The sequence below is a fragment of the Schistocerca piceifrons genome, chromosome X (assembly GCF_021461385.2).
Source record: "Schistocerca piceifrons isolate TAMUIC-IGC-003096 chromosome X, iqSchPice1.1, whole genome shotgun sequence".
Taxonomy (NCBI): domain Eukaryota; kingdom Metazoa; phylum Arthropoda; class Insecta; order Orthoptera; family Acrididae; genus Schistocerca; species Schistocerca piceifrons.
In genome coordinates this window covers 401,968,553-401,991,739 of record NC_060149.1, presented here as the reverse complement: position 1 = coordinate 401,991,739, position 23,187 = coordinate 401,968,553, and the positions used below count along the sequence as shown (strand labels likewise).

Sequence of the window (23,187 nt, the reverse complement as noted above, 5' to 3'; positions counted from 1 at the left end):
ACTTCTTTGTAGGAAAGAATACTTATCCAGAAACACTTTCATATGATGATAACAAACACTAAAGTTTCCTGGAACTGTACTTCTTGTGCCCACAGGGTGTATCCTGGATCTCCATAGCAACAAATCTTGGTCCGATTCACCTAGATCATACAGTACAAAGCGAATGGTACATTTTGTTCCATATGTTGTTTTATGACATTCAGATGCTTGTGCTCTACCAATACTGCAACTTGTTTGAACAAAAGCACCACTAGTACACTCTTCTGCCTCCATACTGACTTTCCTCAACAGTACTGACCAGTCTGAACTAGAATCTTAAAAACATGAGTAACCTGTAATTGAAACTTCCTGGCGGATTAAAACTGTGTGCCGGACCGAGACTCGAACTCGGGACCTTTGCCTTTCGTGGGCAAGTGCTCTACGAGGTACTGGCAGAAGTAAAACTGTGAGGACGGGGCGTGAGTCGTGCTTGGGAAGCTCAGTTGGTAGAGCACTTGCCCGCGAAAGGCAAAGGTCCCGAGTTCGAGTCTCGGTCCGGCACACAGTTTTAATCTGCCAGGAAGTTTCATATCAGCGCACACTCCGCTGCAGAGTGAAAATCTCATTCTGGGAACCTGTAATTGTTGCTTGTTTCCTTTGTTGTTCCTGCCTAACAATGACTCATTCTGTCCCTGAAAACTACCATTGTTTAACTTTCTGTTGCCTAATGGTTCCCAACAATTGCTGCAGCTTTATCTGAAACAAGCTGTCTGCATCATCACTATACTTGCTAAATCGTGTTAAAAGAAACGTAACCAAATACATCTCTGTCAACTTTTATTGTACACAAATGCCTTGCAATAACAAGTTGAAATTTTGCCCACATATTATATTATGGTCTACTTCTGCAGTATTTGAAATTTGGCTTGGATATCACTTGTCCCTTTTGTGCTACCACACTTAGAAAATCCATGTTTTTCAGGTAATTTTTCAAATTTTTGTATTTTCGTGTGCATGTAACTCTGTTTGTGTGACTGATACGGGCAAGATGAGTTCTGTGTGTGTTTGGGCCACATAACGCTTACCCCAAAAAAAGTTTATAACCTTTTTGAGTGAATTATATTTGGCGTAGAAGGCACCTGCAATATGTACCTTTTAACATATTACATTTTTTTAAATCACATTTTGGAATTTTTTTATTCTCCCTCACAAATATGTTGTTTTGTGTTTTGATTCATAGAGTGTGTTCTATAAGTGGATGTTACTGGGTTGTAAAAATTTCACTGGACTGTGTGGAATAGTTCCAAAGTTATTAAGACCTGAAGTTGGGTCTGAAGATAGATTGCCAGTTGCGAGTTGCAATTTCTGGGTCACGCCACCTTCTTTCACAAGCCATAATTCTGGAACTAATTGGCAGGGGAACTTAAAATTTTGTACATGAGTGTTCCACACTTGGTAGCATTGGTGTGCTAAATTTCAGTCAAATCTGAGACTATTAGCTGGAACATTTTCTCAAATTGGTTGAATTGACATGGAATGACCAACCTGCTTTCTTTGGGATTGGAATTATTATATTCTTCTTGAAGTTTGAGGGTATTTCGCCTGTCTCATACATCTTGCTTACCAGATGGTAGAGTTTTGTCACTGCTGGCTTTCCCAAATCTATCAGTAGTTCTAATGGAATGTTGTCTACTCCCGGGGCCTTGTTTCAGCTTAGGTCTTTCAGTGCTCTGTCAAACTCTTCAGGCTGTATCATATCTCCCATTTCATCTTCATCTACATCCTCTTCCATTTCCATAATATTGTCCTCAAGTACATCAACGTCGTACAAGCCCTTTATATAATCCTTACACCTTTCTGCCTTTCTCTTCTTTGCTTAGAACTGGGTTTCCATCTGAGCCCTTGATATTCATATAAGTGGTTCTCTTCTCTCCAAATGTCTCTTTAATTTTCCTGTAGGCAGTATCTATCTTACCCCTAGTGAGATATGTCTCTACATCCTTACATTTGTCCTCTAGCCATCCATGCTTAGCCATTTTGCACTTCCTGTCAATCTCATTTTTGAGATGTTGGTATTCCTTTTTGCCTGCTTCATTTACTGCATTTTTGTATTTTCTCCTTTCATCAATTAAATTCAATATATATTCTGTTTCCCAAAGATTTCTACTAGCCCTCGTCTTTTTACCTACTTGATCCTCTGCTGCCTTCACTATTTCATCCCTCAAAGCTACCCATTCTTCTTCTACTGTGTTTCTTTCCCCCATTGCTGTCAATCGTTCCTTAATGTCCTCCCTGAAACTCTCTACAACCTCTGGTTATGTCAGTTTATCCAGATCTCATCTCCTTAAATTCCCACCTTTTTGCAGTGTCTTCAGTTTTAATCTATGGTTCACAACCAATAGATTGTGGTCAGAGTCCACATCTGCCCCTAGAAATGTCTTACAATTTAAAACTTGGTTCCTAAATCTCTGTCTTATCATTATATAATCTATCTGAAACCTTCTAGTATCTCCAGGCCGCTTCCATGCATACAACCTTCTTTTATGATTCTGGAACCAAGTGTTAGCTATGACTAAGTTATGCTCTGTGCAAAATTCTACCAGTCGGCTTCCTCTTTCATTCCATACCCCCATTCCATATTCACCTACTACATTTCCTTCTCTCCCTTTTCCTACTATCAAATTCCAGTCACCCATGACTATTAAATTTTCGTCTCCCTTCACTATCTGAATAGTTTCTTTTATCTCATCATACATTTCATCAATCTCATTGTCATCTATGAAGCTAGTTGGCATATAAACTTGTACTATTGTGGTAGGCGTAGGCTTCGTGTCTATCTTGGCCACAATAATGTGTTCACTATGCTGTTTGTAGTAGCTTACCCGCAGTCCTGTTTTTTTTCTTCATCAAATATCCAGGAGCAATTGTTACTTGTAGATGTGGCGTTTCAAGTTTTATGTGAAACATTCACTCATGGCCCCTTCATGCCTAACCTGGACACCCATAGTATGATCATTTGCTGGAATTTTAATGGATATTACTGTCAGCTGCCAGTACTACATAACATTATTTCCTCCTCTTCTGCAATTTGCATTGTTCTACAAGAAAAATGCTTTACTGATGACCATTCCCCAGTGCTCCATAGGTATTGTGCATTCTGTTGGAACTATGGTGGTGGTGCTGAGAGGGCACCTGTTCACACAGATGTGTCAGTAAGTGGATTTCTCTTCAGACCATGTTGGAAGCAATAGTGGTGTGGGTGCAAACGACCTCAGCAATCACCATTTGTAACATTTATTTATCTCCAGGCTGGCCACTAACTTATATTGATTTGGCCACATTAATTCAACAACTTCCCTCCCATCCCCCTCCCCCTCCTCTTCCCTTTTCTCCTACTAGGTAATTTCGGTGCAGCTTTGAAATTGACAGACCTCCTCGACCATCCTGGTGCACGACTGGCCACTGGTGCCTTCTGAACTAGTCCCATAGAAAGGCTCCTTGCCAAAGCAGTGATCTTACCTCCTCAGTTCTTACGGTATCAACTCTTGGTCTTTTATGCAATTGTCATTCGCCAATTTCATAATCGTCCAATGATCCCTTTTTTTTGTGTGTCAAGCTCCTGATACCTGCCCTCAGGAGGTATTACCGGTTGGAATGTGCCTCACAGCTCTCTACCAGGACCTCTTCCTCTCCTTCATATCTGCCTCTCCTTCATAGACTGTACTGCTTGTGTTTTCTTGTGCACCTCCCCGTGGTTGGTACCCAGGCAATGAATTAGGACTGATTATTGCAAGACGCTAAAGTCTCAGTCACCCCTTTGGCTTTTTGGTGTCTGTTACATTCAGTTCTTCACGACAGACCATATATGCTCTGGGACAACCAGGAAATCAGGGGAAAAAACATAGGAATTTTTTCATCAGGGGAAAGCCCATAATTTTTTTTAGAATTTGGGAATTTTTCATTGTTTTACTTTGCTGTTAAACTTTTGAAATTTTTACTGGGAGAACTGACAAAGAATTTTACTTTAGACCAATCCTGCCGAATAACACTGCAGCAATAAAACATAACTGAGAGAATAACACCAAAATAACACTTTAGTTGTAAATAAAATGTGCCATTTACAACAACTAAACACAATGCACACACTAGCGTCTGCCAACAACAAAATGTGTCAAAGGCTTTAGGATGAAGAGTATGCAATACTTCATAACTAGAAATGACTTTCGATGAGCATGCCGTAACAACTGTTTACATCTCTAAAGCCTGTTCACATATGCATCTAATGTGGCGCTAAAGCTTGTGGCTTGCTGTAGTGTCGTCGTGAGCCACTATTTACACAGGATGCCACAAATTCTATATAGTTGCACAGCTTTCAGTATGGCACCAGTTGAAAGCGTATGGGCGGGTATGAACTTTATAGTGCAGGTTGTGGCCTCAGAGCTGTGAAATGAGTTAATTACAGTGAAGACAAAACCCAAATGTTGGATCCAAAAACAAGTTTCACACAGGGATAAATCAGGGGAAGCACACATTTACAGAAGAAATAACACTTGGAGGCAAAAATCCTGTCTGCAGTGGCAAACTAACCAACAGCAGGCATGTAAATATCTTTGGCAGACATGCCACTCTTCAAAGATTGTAGAATCTTATTATATTCATTGTTATAGGCATTTTGAATAACTACTTTTTAGTTTGTTGCAACATCACACTCTGGAACTATTTCCTGCATATAATTCACAATTTATACAATGCTTTGTCTCACAAATTACGAAGTTTATATGACTTGCTTTTTTGGTTAAATATGTTAAGTTTCTTTATTCATTCGAAAATCTTTTAAGTCTGTGGGATATGTCATTGGTTTGTGCCCCCCCCCCCCCCCCCCCCCCCCCCCCACACACACACACTCACTCGCTCGCTCGCTCTCTCTCTCTCTCTCTCTCTCTCTCTCTCTCTTTTACAGAAAATCAAACATAGGTTGTGGTTCTTGTAGTTCTAGAAACTGCGAAAGTATACCTGGCGACCATTGTTTTTACTTTTTCAGAAATAAAATTAAAAAAAAATATTACTGAAATCACATAGCATATAGCAGCAATTACACCTCGATAACTGTGACAGGATGTTCATGTGTGCAACTACTGCCACCAGGAACCAGTGATGGTAGCAACAAAGTACAACCAAGCTGAACTTTTTGTTGCATGACAGAAGTTGCATCTTTTAAGTTGCACCACTAGAAACTGGGAGTTCACACATGTAACTCAATTCAACTGCAGTATGCCAATAGCTGTTGGATATTTTTGTTGCGTGTGTGAACCCAGTTTAACAGCTTGTGGGAAAATATTGCGAATGGTGGTTTGAGAGGCATTACTTTCAAAGCTTATTTCTGCTTACGCATGGTGAATTATCATATGTGGGAGAATGTACGATGAATAGCTTAAATCACAGAGCATTTGACTCTCGTTCATAACTTAACACTTTCAGGACCATCGTCTTGGAAAAATTTCGAGCCCAGAAGATCAGCCATTTATATTGTTTAAAATTTCATGGGCACAGTTATATTTGGTATACACTGGAGCACCAAAGAAAGTGGTATAGGCATGTGTATACAAATACTGAGATATGTAAACAGGCAGAATATGGTGCTGTGGTTGGCAGCACTTACATAAGACAACAAGTGTCTGGCGCAGCTGTTAGACCAGTTACTGTTGCACAGTGGCAAGTTATCAAGATTAAAGTGAGTTTGAAAATGGTGTTACAGTCGGCACATGAGTGATGGAACACAGCATCTACGAGGTAGTGAAGCAGTGGAGATTTTCCCATATGATCATTTCACGAGAGTACGATGAATATCAGGAATCCAATAAAACATCAAATCTCCAACATCACTGTGGCCGGAAAAAGATCCTGCAGGAATGGGACTGATGACGATGGAAGGGAATCGTTCACCGTGACAGAAGTGCAGTCTTTCCACAAATTCCAGCAGATTTCAGTGCTGGGCAATCAACAAGGGTCAGCGTGCGAACCATTCAATGAAACATCGTCGATCTGGGCTTTCGGAGCTGAAGGTTCACTTGTGCACCGTGGATGACTGTGCGACATGAATCTTTGCACCTCATCTGGGCCCATCAACACCGACGTGGGTCTGTTGATGACTCGAAACATTTTGCCAGGTTGGACAAGTCTCATTTTAAATTTTATAGAGCGGATGGACGTGTACGAATATGGAGACAACCTCATGAACCCATGGACCCTGCATGTCAGTGGGGGGACTGTTCAAGCTGGTGGAGGGCTCATTAATGGTGTGGGGCGTGTGCAGTTCGAGTGATGTGGGACCCCTGATACGTCTAGATATGACTCTGACAGGTGACATGTTCATAAGCATTCTGTCTGATCACCTGCCTCCATTCCTATCCATTGTGCATTCTGACGCACTTGGGCAATTCCAGCAGGACAATGTGACAACCCGCGCATCCACGAATGCTACAGAGTGGTTCCCAGAACACTCTTCTGAGCATAAACACTTCCGCTGGCCACCAAACTCCCCAGATACGAAGATTATTGAGTATATCGGGGATGGCTTGCAATGTGCTGCTCAGAAGAGATGTCCACCCCCTTGTACTCTTATGAATTTATGGACAGCCCTGCAGGATTCATGGTGTCAATTCCCTCCAGCACTACTTCAGACATTGGTCGAGTCCATGCCGTGCCATGTTATGTTGCAGTACGTCTGCGTCCTCGCAGGCGGCCTACATGATATTAGGCAGATTTACCAGTTTTTTTGGCTCTTCAGTGTATCTTAAAGGGTATCACATGCTAAAAACGACCAAGCTTCAAGGTTAGTATTTCATATTTATTTTAGTTCTTTGACAGATTACAAATGATGCAGTAATAATGGCAAAAAGTGTAATTGTCCTTCAAAAAAGTGGGAGTTGAGTTCTTTCTCAATTTCACAGTTAACACTGGCTTTTCTGTGGAAGAGTGGAAGTGTATTCAGTCAGGTAGCCCATGAAATGTTCAGTGCAAAGCAGTGAAATTTATAATCGTGCTTGTGAGAATTATTCAGTTGCTGCAGTTTAAGCTGTGCTCTTAGGATTCTGCCTAATGCACCCTCAGAAGAAACAGCAAAAAATGTTGAATGACTAATATTATATGTGAAAGCTTAAGGCCCCTACACGTGCATCAATTTATCATCCAACTAACCAACCACAAAATTCGTGGCAGCCTACACGCGTCCCCACCAACTGTATTACAGCGGTGTCCTTTTGTGATTTGTTTATCTTAAGTTCATTGAGTTTATGTTCTATGGGATCCCACTTGATTTTACACACAAACAAAAATGGGCTTTATCTTATCTGGTAACGAGGCCAAAAAAAGCCGAGAGAAAGCTGTGTGCAAAGAAATGGCTAATGCGAGGAAGGAAATTCATCCACATACTGTTACTTAATCAACTGGGAGCCGATGCTTTCCGTCATTGTCTAAGTAGATGAGTCATGCAGTTCGGAGCTGCTGAACATCATCAAACCATTTGGAACAAAAAAATAGTACAATCATGAGAGAGGCTGTGCACTGCAAGAAGAGGCTCTTAGCTGCATTACAATTTCTAGCCAATGGCAGACGTTAAGAAGACCTCAAATTCAGTGTTGTTGTATCCCCACAATTATTACCTAAAACGATTCCTGAAACCTGCAGCGTGATTTATAGTTGACTGAGGAACTACATCACGGTAATGCAAAATAAATAAAACAAGAGAAGTTCATTAAACATTATTAATTTATGTATGTATGTATGTATGTATGTAGCATAAAGCCCGGTCCACGCGCAATGATCTGTCTGCGCAGACATTGGCGCAGATGTCTGTACATGCAAAAGATCGCTGCAAATGTAGTGTGTTCACACGGCACAAACCCCAATCTACTACTCGCCCGCCCTCTGTCGGTGTAGAAAAGAAATATCAGTGGCAAGCGACTATGCTCCCCATTAATGTCAAAAATTTAATTCAGTTATTTTGAAATACAGAAATGGAAGAAGTTCTGTTGTGGTCTGTGTTCGCAACTTGTGTTGCAAAAAACATTCAGACCAACCGCAGGAAACAGAGAAAGCGGTCAAAATGGTGTAGACAGTGGCTGCTAAGGCGAAAGCAGTTTTCTCACCTACATTTACTGCGAGAGTTGCAGGGCGAACCTGTTTTGTTTTACATTACCTCGTGTTCCATTTCCTGGCACATTGACACACCAATTTCATCTTCAATTTTACTCCTGCTTGGTCTTGGCGTTTCTTGATCACTAAGAAAGCCAAGCACATCAAAATACCATAACGTTGGCTGGTATATTTGATCTACTCTGACACTAGATCTTCTAGATTTCTGAACTTTGGATAACTCTTTTCGGTAAACAGTTCGCTGACAGACTTAATTTACTTGACTTGTCTTCATCGTCTCATCCTTCAGGACAGCGTAAATAGCTTCACATGTGTTGGGTATTATTTTACTCAACACTTGTTTCGATATTGCAGTTGAAAATTCCAAATCCTTGTAGCTCCTTCCTGTTGCTAGGAATCTTAATGTTACCGCCAGCCATTCATGAGTAGAAATTACCCTTCTCATACAAGTATTTTTTCTCATAATATGAGGGGTTACAAGCTTTAAGAGATAATTATAAGTTTCGACATCCATCCGCAAATAATTTCGCCAGTTCGCAATGAATTTATTTTTTTATTACCGTTCCTCTGTTTGCCGAGGTGTCAAGTGCCCGCAATTTTTCAATTAGAGCATTGTATGCTGCTGTCTTTTTGTCTCGGTCACTATATTCTTTACTTTCAATCTTCCACAAACATGGGTGGTTTCTATATATTTCAATGAATTGACTTACAAACTCTCAAGAACACTGACGAGTATCAGCCATTTTAATGCCCTGTGCGCACAAATACAAACACTAGACTGAGCAAAAAGCTGTTTCGCACAAGATTTGCGGCGATCTCCTGTCCACACGCTCCAACTCGTCTGCGCAGATGTGGTTTGAACCCACAGATTTGAGAGGTTTCGCTCAAACCTCCAACTCCAACTTCCAGGTTTGCACACACCTCAGGTTGGTGCAAATCTTCTGTTCACATGCAACGATCTGTCTGCGCAGATGTGATGTGCGCAGACATTTGTGCAGACAGATTGTTGCGTGTGGACGGGGCTTAAGAGATGACCTGTAAGTTTAAGAAACTCATTTCAGATTAGAAGAAGAAAAGAAGAAGAAGAAAGCCTACACATCATCTAATAAATACAACAGATACGTAAGAAATGAAGCATTTAGCAACTGTTAGAACTGTAAAAAAAAAATCCCACACTTTGCTGTTCATAGCTTGCATAAAGGATGGATCGTCCATTGAAGTATTGGAAATAAAACCCAAAAAGAAATACAGAATGTCAACGGACATTTATTCTGTAGATGTGCCACATGATATCATTACGGACTCGTTAAAATGTATGAAAGAAGTGCTTAATTTCTTGCATCCATATTGCTATACTCCTTGTAAGATGTGTCCCACAAACATCTGTGGTCTCTAATTTTCTCCAGAATCTCTGTCTTTTAAAGTTTCGTCCACTTCGCACCCTGCCATGTATACAAGAACAGCATTTAACCCCACGCTCAGTGACGAAAGATGAACTTTGTCGAGTGCTTGGCACAACAGCACTACACACGACACAATTTGTTGGGATGGAATGGGGGCGGGGTGTTGGCTGTCAGGTGGTCCCATCCACCCGACATACTGTGAGGGAAGGTTTGCCAGTCGGTTGGCCAAAACGCATACAAATGTCCAATTTATTAGCCAGTCAGTCAGTACATATGTATGGGCCTTCAGCTTATCTTTTAGCTATACTGTATATATATTAATTTAAACCATTAACTTTCCCTTGTGTGTTCGTGATGTTGCTATTGGCTGACTGCATTACGTATCCTATGCTCTGAATACCTGCTGTCATTGGTTGGCGAGATCATGTGACATCTGCTTTGACTGGCTGACAAAAGTGCATCGCAATCTCGATTTCAGTGCTTCGGAAGCTACCATACTGTATTTGGTGAAATTTGTATTTATAATTTTGTAATGCTAAAATATGCAGTGTACACGTTGCCGACATCAAAGATCATTTCAAAATGCGTTTTTTTCACCCTTATTGTACCAGCAAGTTCTACGCTGGTGTATAGAACCTTTACCATTCAAAGGACTGATAAGTTTTAGAGCTCCAAGGAAAGCATTTTGCCACTTAACAAGGAAAAAGTGTATTTTTAACTGAAAGATCTGGGAAAAATCCAAGAATTTTTTCGTTGTCTACATATACACCATGCAGGAGTTTCAGGGTGTTACCATCTTTTAGACTGATGGTTCTAAAACTGAGGATAAGTTGGGATATGGGGATATGCTTTTACACTTACTGCCGGTCAGGAACACCATTTGTTGCTGGGAACATGTAGTGGTTTTACAGTAGAGATAATAACTGATAACAGAGCCATCTGTTTAATAAAACAGGCCTCCCTTGACTGCATTTTAATGTGTCACCCTATGGTCTCTGCTATTCCTGACCTTCTCACTGAACTTTGTCATATTGCCTGCTTGGTTGTCTTTCTCTGGATCTGAAGTCATTTGGGTATCCCAGGGAATGAACTGGCCAACTGTTTGGCTAGAGGAGCAACTACCTGTCCCTCTTTTGCTTTGATGATTCAAGATGCAGATTTGCGGATTCTCATTTGGAGATGGACTACTGTCCTCTAATAAACCCCACAGTATTGAGGAAACTACTACAGCAAGGTGCGCTTCCTTTTGTTCCTCTCTGAACGAATCCACTGTCCTCTATAGCCTCCACATCGGTCATACCGGGCTAACCTATAGTTTTATTTTGTGGAACGAGTCTACCTCACTGTGTGGTTGTGGAGCCTTACAGACAGTAGCTCATATACTGGTGGAATGCCCTCTCCTACTGGCCCTCCAAGCCAGGGGTGGTCTTCTAAATTTTTGGCCTCTAATATTGGTAGGCAATTCATGGACGATTGAACCAGTGCTCCATTATCTCCATGAAAGTGGTTTTTATTCTCAGACATAAGGTTTTAAGCTACCGTCAGGCTGAAGGCAGAGTGGTTGGGATGCCTCCTCTTGCATACGGGGTCTGAAATCCCTGACTCTACCTGCTTGACCAGCTCACTCTTTAATTCCTCTTTTATTCTGTTTAATTGCTTTTGGATGTGGTTTTTCTTCTTTTCTGCTACACCTTATTTTCGTTTTAGGGATAGCACTGTGCTGAATAGTGAGTGCTGACTGTAATGGGTCAGGGGTGGGAGGGCTGTGCATGGGAAGCCTCCTGTCACACGCAGAGCCCTGGGGATGCCCACCTGCTGCCTTTACCTATTTCTCTTCTTGTTTATAAACATTGACACTCCAATTGACGTCCATTACTTTTTTAGCCTTCTCACCTATACTGTGCTGAATCTGCTGATAAAAGGCATTTTTTGCTCTGTAACTGTCTTCTCCTTCACTGTGTTGGCAGGGGTTGGATGCAGGGTGGGGTTTCTATTGCCATGGATGAGCCCTGGGAGACCCACATACCACCCAATAATTCTCCATAAATTATTTCTCAGCTCTGGCAGTATTGCCTTCAGTGCCTCAGTTTTACTGCTCCTGCATGTTTTCATCATTAGAACACATTCCTGGTGGACATAACTAACTCCAGACAACCTACCCCTGGACAGAGGGACCGATGACCCCCATCAGCCAACTGACCAACACATTAAAATGCTTATGTACAGTAATTGGTGTGCTTGTCTGTCTTTCAAATGTGTCTCATTTCTCATATAAATGCATAATTCCCTCTATGCTTTGTGGTAGTTCTACTGTAACGGTTTATCCTTTCATATGATGAGATCTCTACATGCTGTATATCAGTATGTCTACACAAGTGCTTAGTACTGTTTACCACCACATTTTTCACAGACTGTAATTCTGCTTCAAGTAGTTGTACTTCATTTTTAATAGTCTGCGTATTCTGCTGATGGACTGACAATTCTTTGATATTTGCCATTAAGATTTATTTTTCTTTCCTGTTATTTGTGACCATGCCCTCCTGCATGGTACTTTTTATTTTCTGTGTATGTATTGGAGAGATCTTTATAGTGTTTGAGACCCTTTGTAGGCTGGGAAACCTGTTGTGATGCATCCTAAAAAGGCCTCATTCTCCTACCCATGACAAAAGGTATTTGACTGTACGTGGCTCCATCTCCACCTTCCATACTCTAATTAGCTCCAACAACCTTACCTTCATAGCACTATTGAGGTGCAAACCATTCCTCATGAAACCCCATTTTCCAGTAGCTCTTTCTGGCACAAGCACATTGTGCACTCGATCAGCAGTCATCAGACCCACCTCCAGCTCCTCATTATGAGCCATACAGCACTGCTAAGGGAAGTTAGTCACAGTGCAAGAACACCACACTATGTACACATTTTCTCTTCCTTTGCTGTGAACTCGATTTCTTTCCCTGCCCTATTCAGTATTGACTGGGCCAATCCCCAGTTTCCACTTTCGTGCCACTCAAGTTTACTTTTTTGTTAAAACCTGCACCCCTTGTAGTTTATTTACAAGTGACTAACCCCACATCCCTCCCTACTGGGTTTGACCAGCACTTTATTTTCAAAATTTTTGCGGTAGTGCAGGCCATTCATTAAAGGTTACCGGTTACCCAGCATGCCAGTCCAGGTCTTCAGGTACCTTTATAGTGGTGGTCCTCTGTCTTTGCAGAGAACACACTGTACAGTTTTCTCCACAGAACACGAGGAGAACATGTCTATCTTATTTGTGATATGGGGATTCCAGGCAACAACGTCCATGCTAAGGGACTGTTTCTTCGACGGGGTGGTGCCCACAGGGAGAGTCCTCAGTCAGAGTAGGTTACACATGGCAGACCAGTTGCAAGGAAGAGAATGAAACTGACCCATGCTTGTGGCCAAATTGTCCCAGAAATCTCATCAGAGTGATCGACTTACATTAACGCAGAAGTACAAAAGCCCAATACATTTCCTTCATTAGGTATGAAACGAGATGAAAACCAACTTGTCAAACAAGGGAAAAAATGTGTGCCCTAATTTCTGTTCTAGGCCAGGACTGACAGTGAATCATTGTCAATTCCAAGCCATTATTTCTGTTGAAGAAATGAAAGTAAGTACATTGGCATCTATTCAAGAAACAAAGTGCAAAATGGCTCTGTACTTATTAAAACAGATTTTCACACTCAGTCACGGGCATTGTTGAGCTGTGACAAACTTTGTTGACATCCCAGTCACAGTTACCCTCACATGAACCTGAATATGGTTGAGGGTATAATCTTCCACAAAGATCGTATATTTCAAATGATTGAGAAATGATGTGTTATTTTGAACAACGTGGCGTCCATTTTATCTGTGGGGTCAATGAGGGCTTAAAGAGAGCAAAGTAAATATTGAAGCATTTATTCGGTTTTGAGGGTGACTTGCTATCAGATAAAGTTAAGATTATGGTTTACCTTAAGTGCCACCTGCCATGAGATGCTTCAAGTGCATAAGATTTGGCCACATAGTTGTATGGATGAACCTATCTGCAGAGACTGCAGATGACCACTACACAGGAATGATCTCTGTATATCTACATCTATATACATACTCCGCAAGCCACCACATGATGTGTGCAGAGGGTACCCTGTACGACCACTAGTCATTTCCTTTCCTGTTCCATTCACAGATAGAGCGAGGGAAAAATGACCGACTGCATGTCTCCATATGGGCTGCTCCCGGCGGAGGTTCGAATCCTCCCTTGGACATGGGTGTGTGTGTTTGTCCTTAGGATAATTTAGGTTAATTAGTGTGTAAGCTTAGGGACTGATGACCTTAGCAGTTAAGTCCCATAAGATTTCACACACATTTGAATTTTTTTTTTTTTTTTTTGTCTCCATATGAGCTCTAGTTTTTCATGTCTTTGTGGTCCATACATGCAATGTATGTTAGCAGTAATAGGATTGTTCTGCAGTCAGCCTCAAATGCTGGTTCTCTAAATTTTCTCAATAGTATTCCATGAAAAGAACGCGGTTTTCCCTCCAGAGATTTCTATTTGAGTTTCTGAAGAATCTCTGTAACACTTGGATGTTCTTCAAACCTATTGGTAACAATTCTAGTAGCAGGTACAAATTTGAATATTTTTAGCATGGTGCAGCAGAACCAGGAACTGTAAAATGTACTTATATTAAATTTCAGCCTCCAGTTGCATAAGCAAAGAAACTTTACCTAGGGTTTGACTTTAATAATGTAGCCTTCTTCAGAAATGTCACAATATAAAATTAAATTAAAACATGCCAGATATTGACCTTGTCAAACTTAATATGTTAGTACTACAGTACATAGTCATAAGACCAAGACAAGTATACACCTAGCACAAGTATACATCTAGCAGAATGAATTAAAGGCACTTGAATATATTGCCCAAAATAATATATTTCCAAATATCGTGAAACAGATCTATAACAAGAAAACACATAGAAACATTACGACCTTACCTACACTAGGTACCGCTTATAAAGATCACTCCATTAATTTCAGTTCTATCCCATTTATAGGCAAAGCTTCTTACAAAATAGGGCACATCTTAAAGAGTCGGGGCTTTAAAGTTGACCGTTCCACTAATAATAGCCTTAAAAAGAACTTAATCCACTCTCTTAAGTAACACTAATGATAAATTGTCATAATCAGGTGATTACAAAATTACCTGTCGTGATTGCCCTAGTTATTACATAGGTCAAACAGGAAGAGCTTTATTGGCTAGATACAAAGAGCATGTACCCACAAAAAGTGGAGATGGCACCCGTGGCTCGACATTTGCAGAACATCTAGTCCAAATGGCCCATGCCCCTAACCCACTTATAAACACAGAGCTCTTAAACCAAGAAGCTAAAGTATGCAGGCTAGATATACTTGAAGAAATGTAAATTTTCAGACACCTTCCTTATGATAAAGACAACTTGCTTAGTGACCAATTGCAATTGAAAAATAAGAACTTCTTCGAAGGACTTCAGCCCTTGCTTCGTCTACCATGATGATGTGGGACTTTCTTTGTCGCCCGATGCCATTGCCCTCTTATCTTTTTATGTTGACATACGCATTTCATGTAATCGTCATTATGTTCTATAAGTTTAAGACTGTTTCGCAATTAGATACATGTCAAATGGTGTATCGCTAATTATGAGCTTAGTAAAAATTTCATGCGACATGACTTCTTATAACTGCCTTTATAATGACTTGTGGCGTGGTTCGCCCCTTTGTACTGCTTATTTATATTTAAGAGTTTCATAAAGTTTGCATATAACTCCACTGGCTATACTGTCTTCATAATGTTTTTTGGCGTTCCACGAACCCATTTCCAATAAATCCTTTACTTTATAAAGTCTTCTGCCTATGTCAGTAGTTGGCTATGACATACAGCCTACTGGTTTTCTTATGTATTAATTGCTGATCACATATTGTATATCTAACCGCTAACCTGTTTGAAACAGTTGTCTTTATTATCAGTCACAGGTGTTAATTCTTAGCTAAGTTCTACCCATTTCAGGCACTGTTAACCTTAACTTGTGGCCTTTTCTTATTAAAAGGTTCCTTTACAATGTTTAATGTCATTTGCCTCTCATAGAACTGTAACTTCAGTTATTATGATTTATTTGCCAGTAACATTTCTAGCTGTTGTAACAAATAATGTTATCAATCAATGTTTAATCATACTTTTGTACAGTACACTTTTTATATGTCTTTTGCCTTTTATGGAACAGTAACTTCAGTGACATATGGCTTTAATGCCATTAATAGTCTGAACTACGGTAATAAGCTATTTTCCATAATAATCTCAGTTAACTTTTACTGGTTTAAGTTTGTATTACTCTGCATGTGCATGCACGCGACCACCAGCTGAGCTCGCTGCGTCGCTGCCCGCTGCGCCCAGTTATGACTCAGCGCCTGCGGCCCACCTGTCTGGCCCGTTGGTGTGACATAACGGCAAAACATTAGTAGAAGTGACACAGTCTTATGACTATGTACTGTAGTACTAACATTTTAAGTTTGAGAAGGCCAATATCTGGCATGTTTTAATTTAATTTTATATTGTGACATTTCTGAAGAAGGCTACATTATTATAGCCGAAACCTAGGCAAAGTTTCTTTGCTTATGCAACTGGAGGCTGAAATGTAATATAAGTAAAAACTTGTAGTAGCTTACCTCTGAATTACTTTGAGATTCTTCCTTTAATCAGAGTTGGTGCCAATCCCAGACACTAGAGTAGTACACAAGAATAGGTAGCAGTAATTTCCTATATACACGGTCTACTTTACAAATAAACCACACTTCCCTAAAATTCTTCCAATAAACTGAAGTTGAAGTCCCAACCACAATTGTCTTGTACTCAGTCCATTTCATACTGCTTTGCAACATTACACCCAGATATTTAAATGACATGACTGTGTCAAGCAGGACATTACTATTGCTGTATCTTAATATTATGCATTTGTTTTTACTGTTCATTCACATTAACTTACAATTTTCTACATTTAGAACCAGCAACCATTCATCACACTTACTAGAAATTTGGTGTAAGTCATCTTGTATCGTATAGTCTCTCTTCTTCAACTTCTTCCTGTACATCACATCATCATTAGCAAACAACTGCATGTTGCTGTTCACACGGTCTGCCAGATCATTTAAGTATATAGAAAAACATAGTGATCGTGTCACACTTTCCTGGGGCACTCGTTACTATATCCTTGTCTCTGGTGAACACTCGCCGTGGAGCACAAGACATTGGGTTCTATTATGTAATAAGTCTCAGAGCAACTCATGTATCTGGGAACCATTCCGTATGCACGCACCTTCTTTAACAATCTGCAGTGGGGTGCTGTGTCCAGTGCTTTTTGGAAATCGAGTAATATGTAATCTGCCTGTTGTCCAGCATCCGGGACATTGTATCATGTGAGAAAAGTAAAAACTGAATTTCACATGAGCAGTGCTTTCTAAAACCATGCTGGGTTGTGGATGTATGCTTTTCTGTCCTTGGGAAATGTATTGTATTTAAACGCAGAATATGGCAGCAAGCCACTGTTAAGGATATTGTCCTATAATTTTGTGGATCTGTTCTTTTACCCTTCTTATATGCAAGAGTTATGTGTGCTTTCGTCCAGTTAGTTGGGATTTTGCTCTGGGTGAGAGATTTGTGATAAATGCAAGGTCACTCTCCCCAATCACCAACCTACCACGCCACAGGAAGGGAACAAAAAATCCAAGAATTACTACCTTTGATTGTTTGACATATCAGGAGGCCAGAAACAAGCACAATCATCTATTCTCTGTCTAGATTACACCAAGCTTCTCCCAGAAAGTAATCTTTCCATCATCTATCACGAGGATGAATACTCCCTTTCCACCACTGTGCCCTAAGCAGCCGCCTTAGTTCATCAGTTCCTTGCCCCTCTTCTTCTTATGAGGCCATGCCTATGCACCAGCTGGCCTCATGCACGAATAACCACTGAAAAAATTGTGCCCTGTGGACAGATTTCACCATCCAGTGGAAGAATACACTGCTCAGCACAACACTGTTGACATTAATTGTGTACTCCTGCCATTTGGATCCTCCCCATCCCCTCCACTCCCCTGCCTTCCATCCCTCCCCTCCCCTTTCCCCAATTTTCTACCTATACAACACAACTTTCTGAATAATGCTTGTGGAAACTCTCCCTGCCACATGTCATTAGGTCCTGTTATCCTCCCAACATCAGTGTTTACTGTCCTCCTTATGAAGCCACCGTCTAACTTTTCTCTACCTCACATTTTAGTTAGGTTTTGTAGATCTCTGGACCCTCAGCCTTCTGTTGTCTCAGTACTCTCCATCCATGCTGCATTTCCAGTTATGTGTGTGCAACAAAATTAATGATACTGGCACATGGGTGAATATTTTCTGCTGTCTTTGTCAGCTGTCAGCCTCATTTCCCTTCACTTCTTGTATTGTTGATACGCAAAGTGAGAGGCCATTGCCATACAGTGTCCTATACAAAGCCCTCATTTTCTGCAGTGCAGTAGTATATACTTAGTTTCGCACATTGGGTTTTATGGATTCCCACTTGAGATAAGTGCATCAAAATACACTTGGGAGGTTTTTATAAATGTTTAGTCACCTGCTCAAATATATTACTAAACCAGTCACTCTCGTTACAGCTCGTCTTGAGTTCTTATTTACCATCACTCTTTGTTCATGTTACCTCAAACTTTGTAGTTTTGTGCACTGTTGTCACTTGGCGCATGGGTTCTCTTTTTATTCTCCTTCCATCTTGCTGCATTGTCTTGTCTTTTCTTTGGTACTCTATATTTAGTTTCATACCCCTTTTTAAAATATTTCTTTTCTGTCATTTTTTTGCTATCTGAATGTTGTCTTTTCTTTTGTCAACTCTTCCTGGATCTTCACTTTTCTCCAGCAGTAGCAGTTTTTTTATTGAGCACCACTGTTTACCATGAATTCTTTTGTTGTCCTTCATCCATTTGTTATTAACGTTCCAGCATGTTGTACTTTAATGCTGAGCAGGGGATTTGACTGAGTTACATAATTTCTTCGTTGACATTTTTACACCTTTCTTTATTAAACTGTCATTTTTTTTTGAAGAAAGAAAAAAGTTCTGAGGAAGCAGCTTTGGTTGTTGAATATGAGTGAATAGTTATTATTTTTTACCTTCAGAATGTTTCATATGCTTGTATTAAAAAGACTACCTAGGCTACATGTGACCCAGGGTTTATTTTTATTTTTGGTTTCTTAGTTGAAGATTGGAAGTGAATTAATTTTTTTTTATTTTTTATTTTTTTTTTTAATGTGCTTGAGTATATTTTCAAGAAGAAATAACTGTTATTGTAAATACTTTGTTATAATTAATGCTCTGCTGACAATGAAAATATTCATGCATCACATCATATTTTTATCAACTGCATCTACACTTTCTCTCTCTTGAATCCATTCAGATGGGGGTCTTGCATTGTAGCTTCATATTGTTCGGAACCTGACAGAGATGAAGTTGTAAGAAAATGTCGGGTCTGCTGGACAATGTGATGCATGGGTGTATTCTTTGAAGAGTGATGTCATATGCTACATAATTGATGTCTGCATTTTTTTATGTTGCAGTTGTAATGTTGTTCGTGTTCTTCAACACTATGTTGTTTAGTTGTTGTGGGTCTTAGTGTAAATTGTGTTCTATATTAGACCTATATTGGTCTATTGGGGATAGCAATACTGCTGTTCTGTTTTACACTTAATTTTTAAATGGTGGTATTAGTGAGAAATCGTAGCATGGTGGAAGCTTAGTAGGTTAGGTTGGAATGCGATAGTTGTTTTTTTTTTTTTTTTTTTTTTTTTTTTTTTTTTTTTTTTTTTTTTTTTTACGAATTTCTGAAGTGAACGAATGTTAACATGGCAGTCTTGTTTTAAATATATTGTGTTTTCCATATTTTTCCAATGTGATTGATTATTTTCATTGTTTTTGATATGCTGTTAGGAGTTAATAATAACATCCCCATTTAAGAACCCCTTTTCTCATTAAAGTCTGTTTCATTTGATGGTTTTTATTTAGATAACGTTTTAATGATGTTAGTTTCTTGAGGATTGTGTCTCTGGCATGTTAATAATGTCATTGTTGTAACAAGTCAGTCATTCACAAATCCCAAATGGCAATAAGTTAGTTGTTTTTTGTATTCCATAGTGAAGAATGGTTGTGCATTGTAAACACAAAATCATAGCTGCATTGTTTTAGTTAGCTAGTTTCATTGCAGAGTATTTGGATCATTAACTCTTGTTTTAGAACTTTTCAATTACTGTGTTTTTAACCTTGTGGCTTCACATTTGCATATCCATTTCTGTTTCCTAGGTATGCAGCAATAAAAAATGCAGAAAAATGTTCCTGTGGAAGTTCACTTGAAGACCATGGTCCTACTGTTAAGGCAGAGTGTAATAAATATTGCAATGGGAACTTGTCTCAGCCTTGTGGTGGGAGCAAAGCTAATTCTGTATATGACACAGGAGAAAGGGGTAAGTTCTTATTTGATCTAGTGTGACTGAGTACATCAGAATAAGAATGGTAATTTTATGTGGTAATTTTAACTTTTATTGGCCAATTAGAATTTTTTCCCCAACTAAAAGATACTGTGTAACAGAGGCACAGATGTTTAAGATAGGCAACTCCCAACTGCCACACTGAACTTTCCTTGGCTTTCAGTTTAAGAGAGAGATCCTACATGGGCTACAATGTGTGAAGGGCCCCAGAAACTATGTTAGTTTGCAGAAAAGGAGAATAAGTAAGGATTCGGGTTGTTATTGGGTGTGTCAAAGAGGGATGTGGACAGGTTTCCTGTATTTAATTACAGTTAGTGTACTTCAAGACAGCACTTATTATTCTCTCTTTTTCAGGCATGCTGTAGAAATACATGGAGCTGTATTTTATAATAAAAGTCTGTCACCTTTTTTTTCATATTACACCAAAGGAATAGGAATATATATATATATATATATATATACACACACACACACAGAATATTCAGGGAAAATATAAATAGTTATCAGCCTCCAAGTATTTGCTTCAAAAGAACAGACAGATCTCTGGAAACGAATACTAAAGAAAACTGCAAAATTCTTAAAAACTGTTTTGATAAACTCCTCAGTTGTGGGAAGCCTGAAGAAAAATTACAGTTCATGAAACGTTACCAAACCCAGATTCAAAACCACCTTCAATAACAGGTAGAGGAGATTATAAAACAACTGAAAAACAACAGAGCCCCAGGAGAAGATAGTATTATGTCCAGCGATACAAGAAAGATCATTATAACTGGTCACCGACAAAATTCTGTCCAAAGCATTACTCAACTCATAGAACCACAAGTTGATATGAAGATAGGTGAATAACGAGCAGGCTTCAGAAAAGGAAGATCCTGTATTGAACAGATTTGGAACCTGCGAACGCTCCTAATGGTCAGACACATGAACACTGCCATAGTCACATTCATGGACTTCAAGAAGACAGATTCTCTCCAACACACTAGAAGAATATGGAATAGACAGAAAAACTAGGATACTCACAGACATATACAGACATCACATCCAAAATAAAATTTATGGGAGAAATTGCAGGCCCATTACAGATATATATAGAAGTTAGACAAGGAGATAATCTCTCTCCACTTTTATTCAACATGGTCTTGGACAAAATTATCAAACAATGGTGTGAAAAAGTAAAAGGAATTCAGTTAGGAAGAACGTTTTCAAACAAGACGATCATAAAATGCCTGGCATTTGCAGATGACGTGGCAATATTCAGCATCAATAGACAAGAAACATGGGAATACTTACATAAAGCCTCTTCCAAAACAGGTCTACTGATATCACATGAGAAAACAGAATATGTGGAATACAAGAACAGCAACAACCAAGCCATGTACACAAAATACAGAAAAGTGAGCAGATTGGAAAAATTCAAATATCTTGAGGAATATACACATATAGGAGGATCAAACAAGGCAGCCATCATAGAAAGAACAGGAAAACTTCAGAAAGCATACAAATTGAAATATATATGCACTACAGTAAAAGAAATACTTCAAACCTGGCCAAACACAGGCACAGCAGCACAGTTGTACTACCAAAAGCACTCTACACATCAGAAACAACCACAATTGGAGTGTCAGGCATCACATACACCATGGGGCTCACGGTCCTTTCGTGAGCACGTGCGTGCCGAGCACGGGGCCCCGAGCTATTGCAGCCTTCCTTCTTTCCTGGGCTGCATTTCCTTTCCCTTCCCTTCCTTTCCCGGGCTGCATTTCCTTTCCCTTCCCCTCCTTTCCTGTTCTTGCTCCTTCCCTCCACCCTCTCCTCTCCCTCTCTTGGTGTCCTTGTTAATGTTGGCCCCGCTATCCTCCTGGTTATGTTGGCTTTGTGATTTGGTTTTATTGAGTAATTACCTCATCCTTTTGGCATTCTCTGGTCCCTCTCTGGGGTTTGACCTCCATTACTAAATTTCTATTCCATGGTGTAAGCCATTTGGGGAAGAGCACCTTACCTAGTGTCTCTGGCATGTGCCCTCCTAGTTCCTTGCATCTTTTCCTTCACTTCGTTGTCTGATGCTAGAGTACATAGCCAGCACGGTAGCCAGCCCATGTGGTGGGTCACTATGTACCCTTTTGGTTGAGCCCTTGCTTTGGCTGGATGGTGCTGTGGGCAGAGCCCCTGATTGGAGTGGGTGGTATCATGGTGGACGCAATGCAAATGAAATGCATATGGGTCCATAACTCTGGCCACTCTTCTACGGCCGTCTCTTTGACTGGAAATGATTCTTTTAGTGCTGCTTCTTCTGCCCCTTCGGCCTTCCTTTCATGGCTACCTCCTGGGAGGAGGGTCAGGCTCGTCAGTTAGGGGCGAAACCTTTCTCCTGCTATCTGGTTTGCACCAGGACTGATGAGGATACTTTCACCAGTACCAAACCTTTATTTTTTGTGGAACACATTGAAGGCAAGTGTGGCGAAGCGGACTCTATGAGTAAGATGCGGTCGGGTTCGTTGTTGTTCAGAACTGCTTCAGCTGCCCAGTGTGCGGGCCTTCGTGCCTGTGACCATCTTGGCACAATTCCTGTGTCCATTACCCCCCACCAGTCTTTGAATATGGTTCAAGGTGTATTTTTTCACAGAGACCTCATCCTTCAAACTCATGGGGAACTTAGAGACAATCTAGGACAGCGGGGTGTTCTCTTTGTTTGGTGTGTTCAGAAGGGTCCGAAGGAGAATTGCATTGATACTGGTGCCTTTATCCTGGTCTTTGAAGGAGGTAATCTCTCCTGAGAAGGTCAAGATTATGGTTTATCAATGTGGTGTGAAGCCGTACACCTCACCACCTATCATAGGTTTTAAGTGCTTGTGTTTTGGACACGTCTTCCCACTGTTCTCTTTGGTGGCTGTGGACGTCCACTCCATGAGGGGACTTCCTGTGTTCCTCCTCCTTTGTGTGTTAATTGTCATAGCAGTCATTCTCCATGTTGACTGGATTGCCCACCTTATAAGAAGGAAAAGAAGATATAGGAGTATAAGTCCCTTGATCCTCTAACCTATACTGAGGCTCATAAGGAGTATGCACGTCTTCATCCCTGTCAATGA

At 40.2% G+C, this 23,187-nt stretch overlaps 1 protein-coding gene across 2 annotated transcripts in view; it reads left to right on the top strand.

Moving 5' to 3' along the window:
- The window catches only part of LOC124722057 (putative inactive tyrosine-protein kinase Wsck), a 207,604-nt gene that overhangs the window by 8,808 nt on the left and 175,609 nt on the right, over positions 1 to 23,187 (top strand). For both annotated transcript variants that reach the window (XM_047247252.1, XM_047247253.1), the window contains exon 2: positions 19,917 to 20,077. In XM_047247252.1, the coding sequence (XP_047103208.1) occupies positions 19,917 to 20,077 (161 nt within the window). The remainder of the gene's footprint in view (positions 1 to 19,916; positions 20,078 to 23,187) is intronic.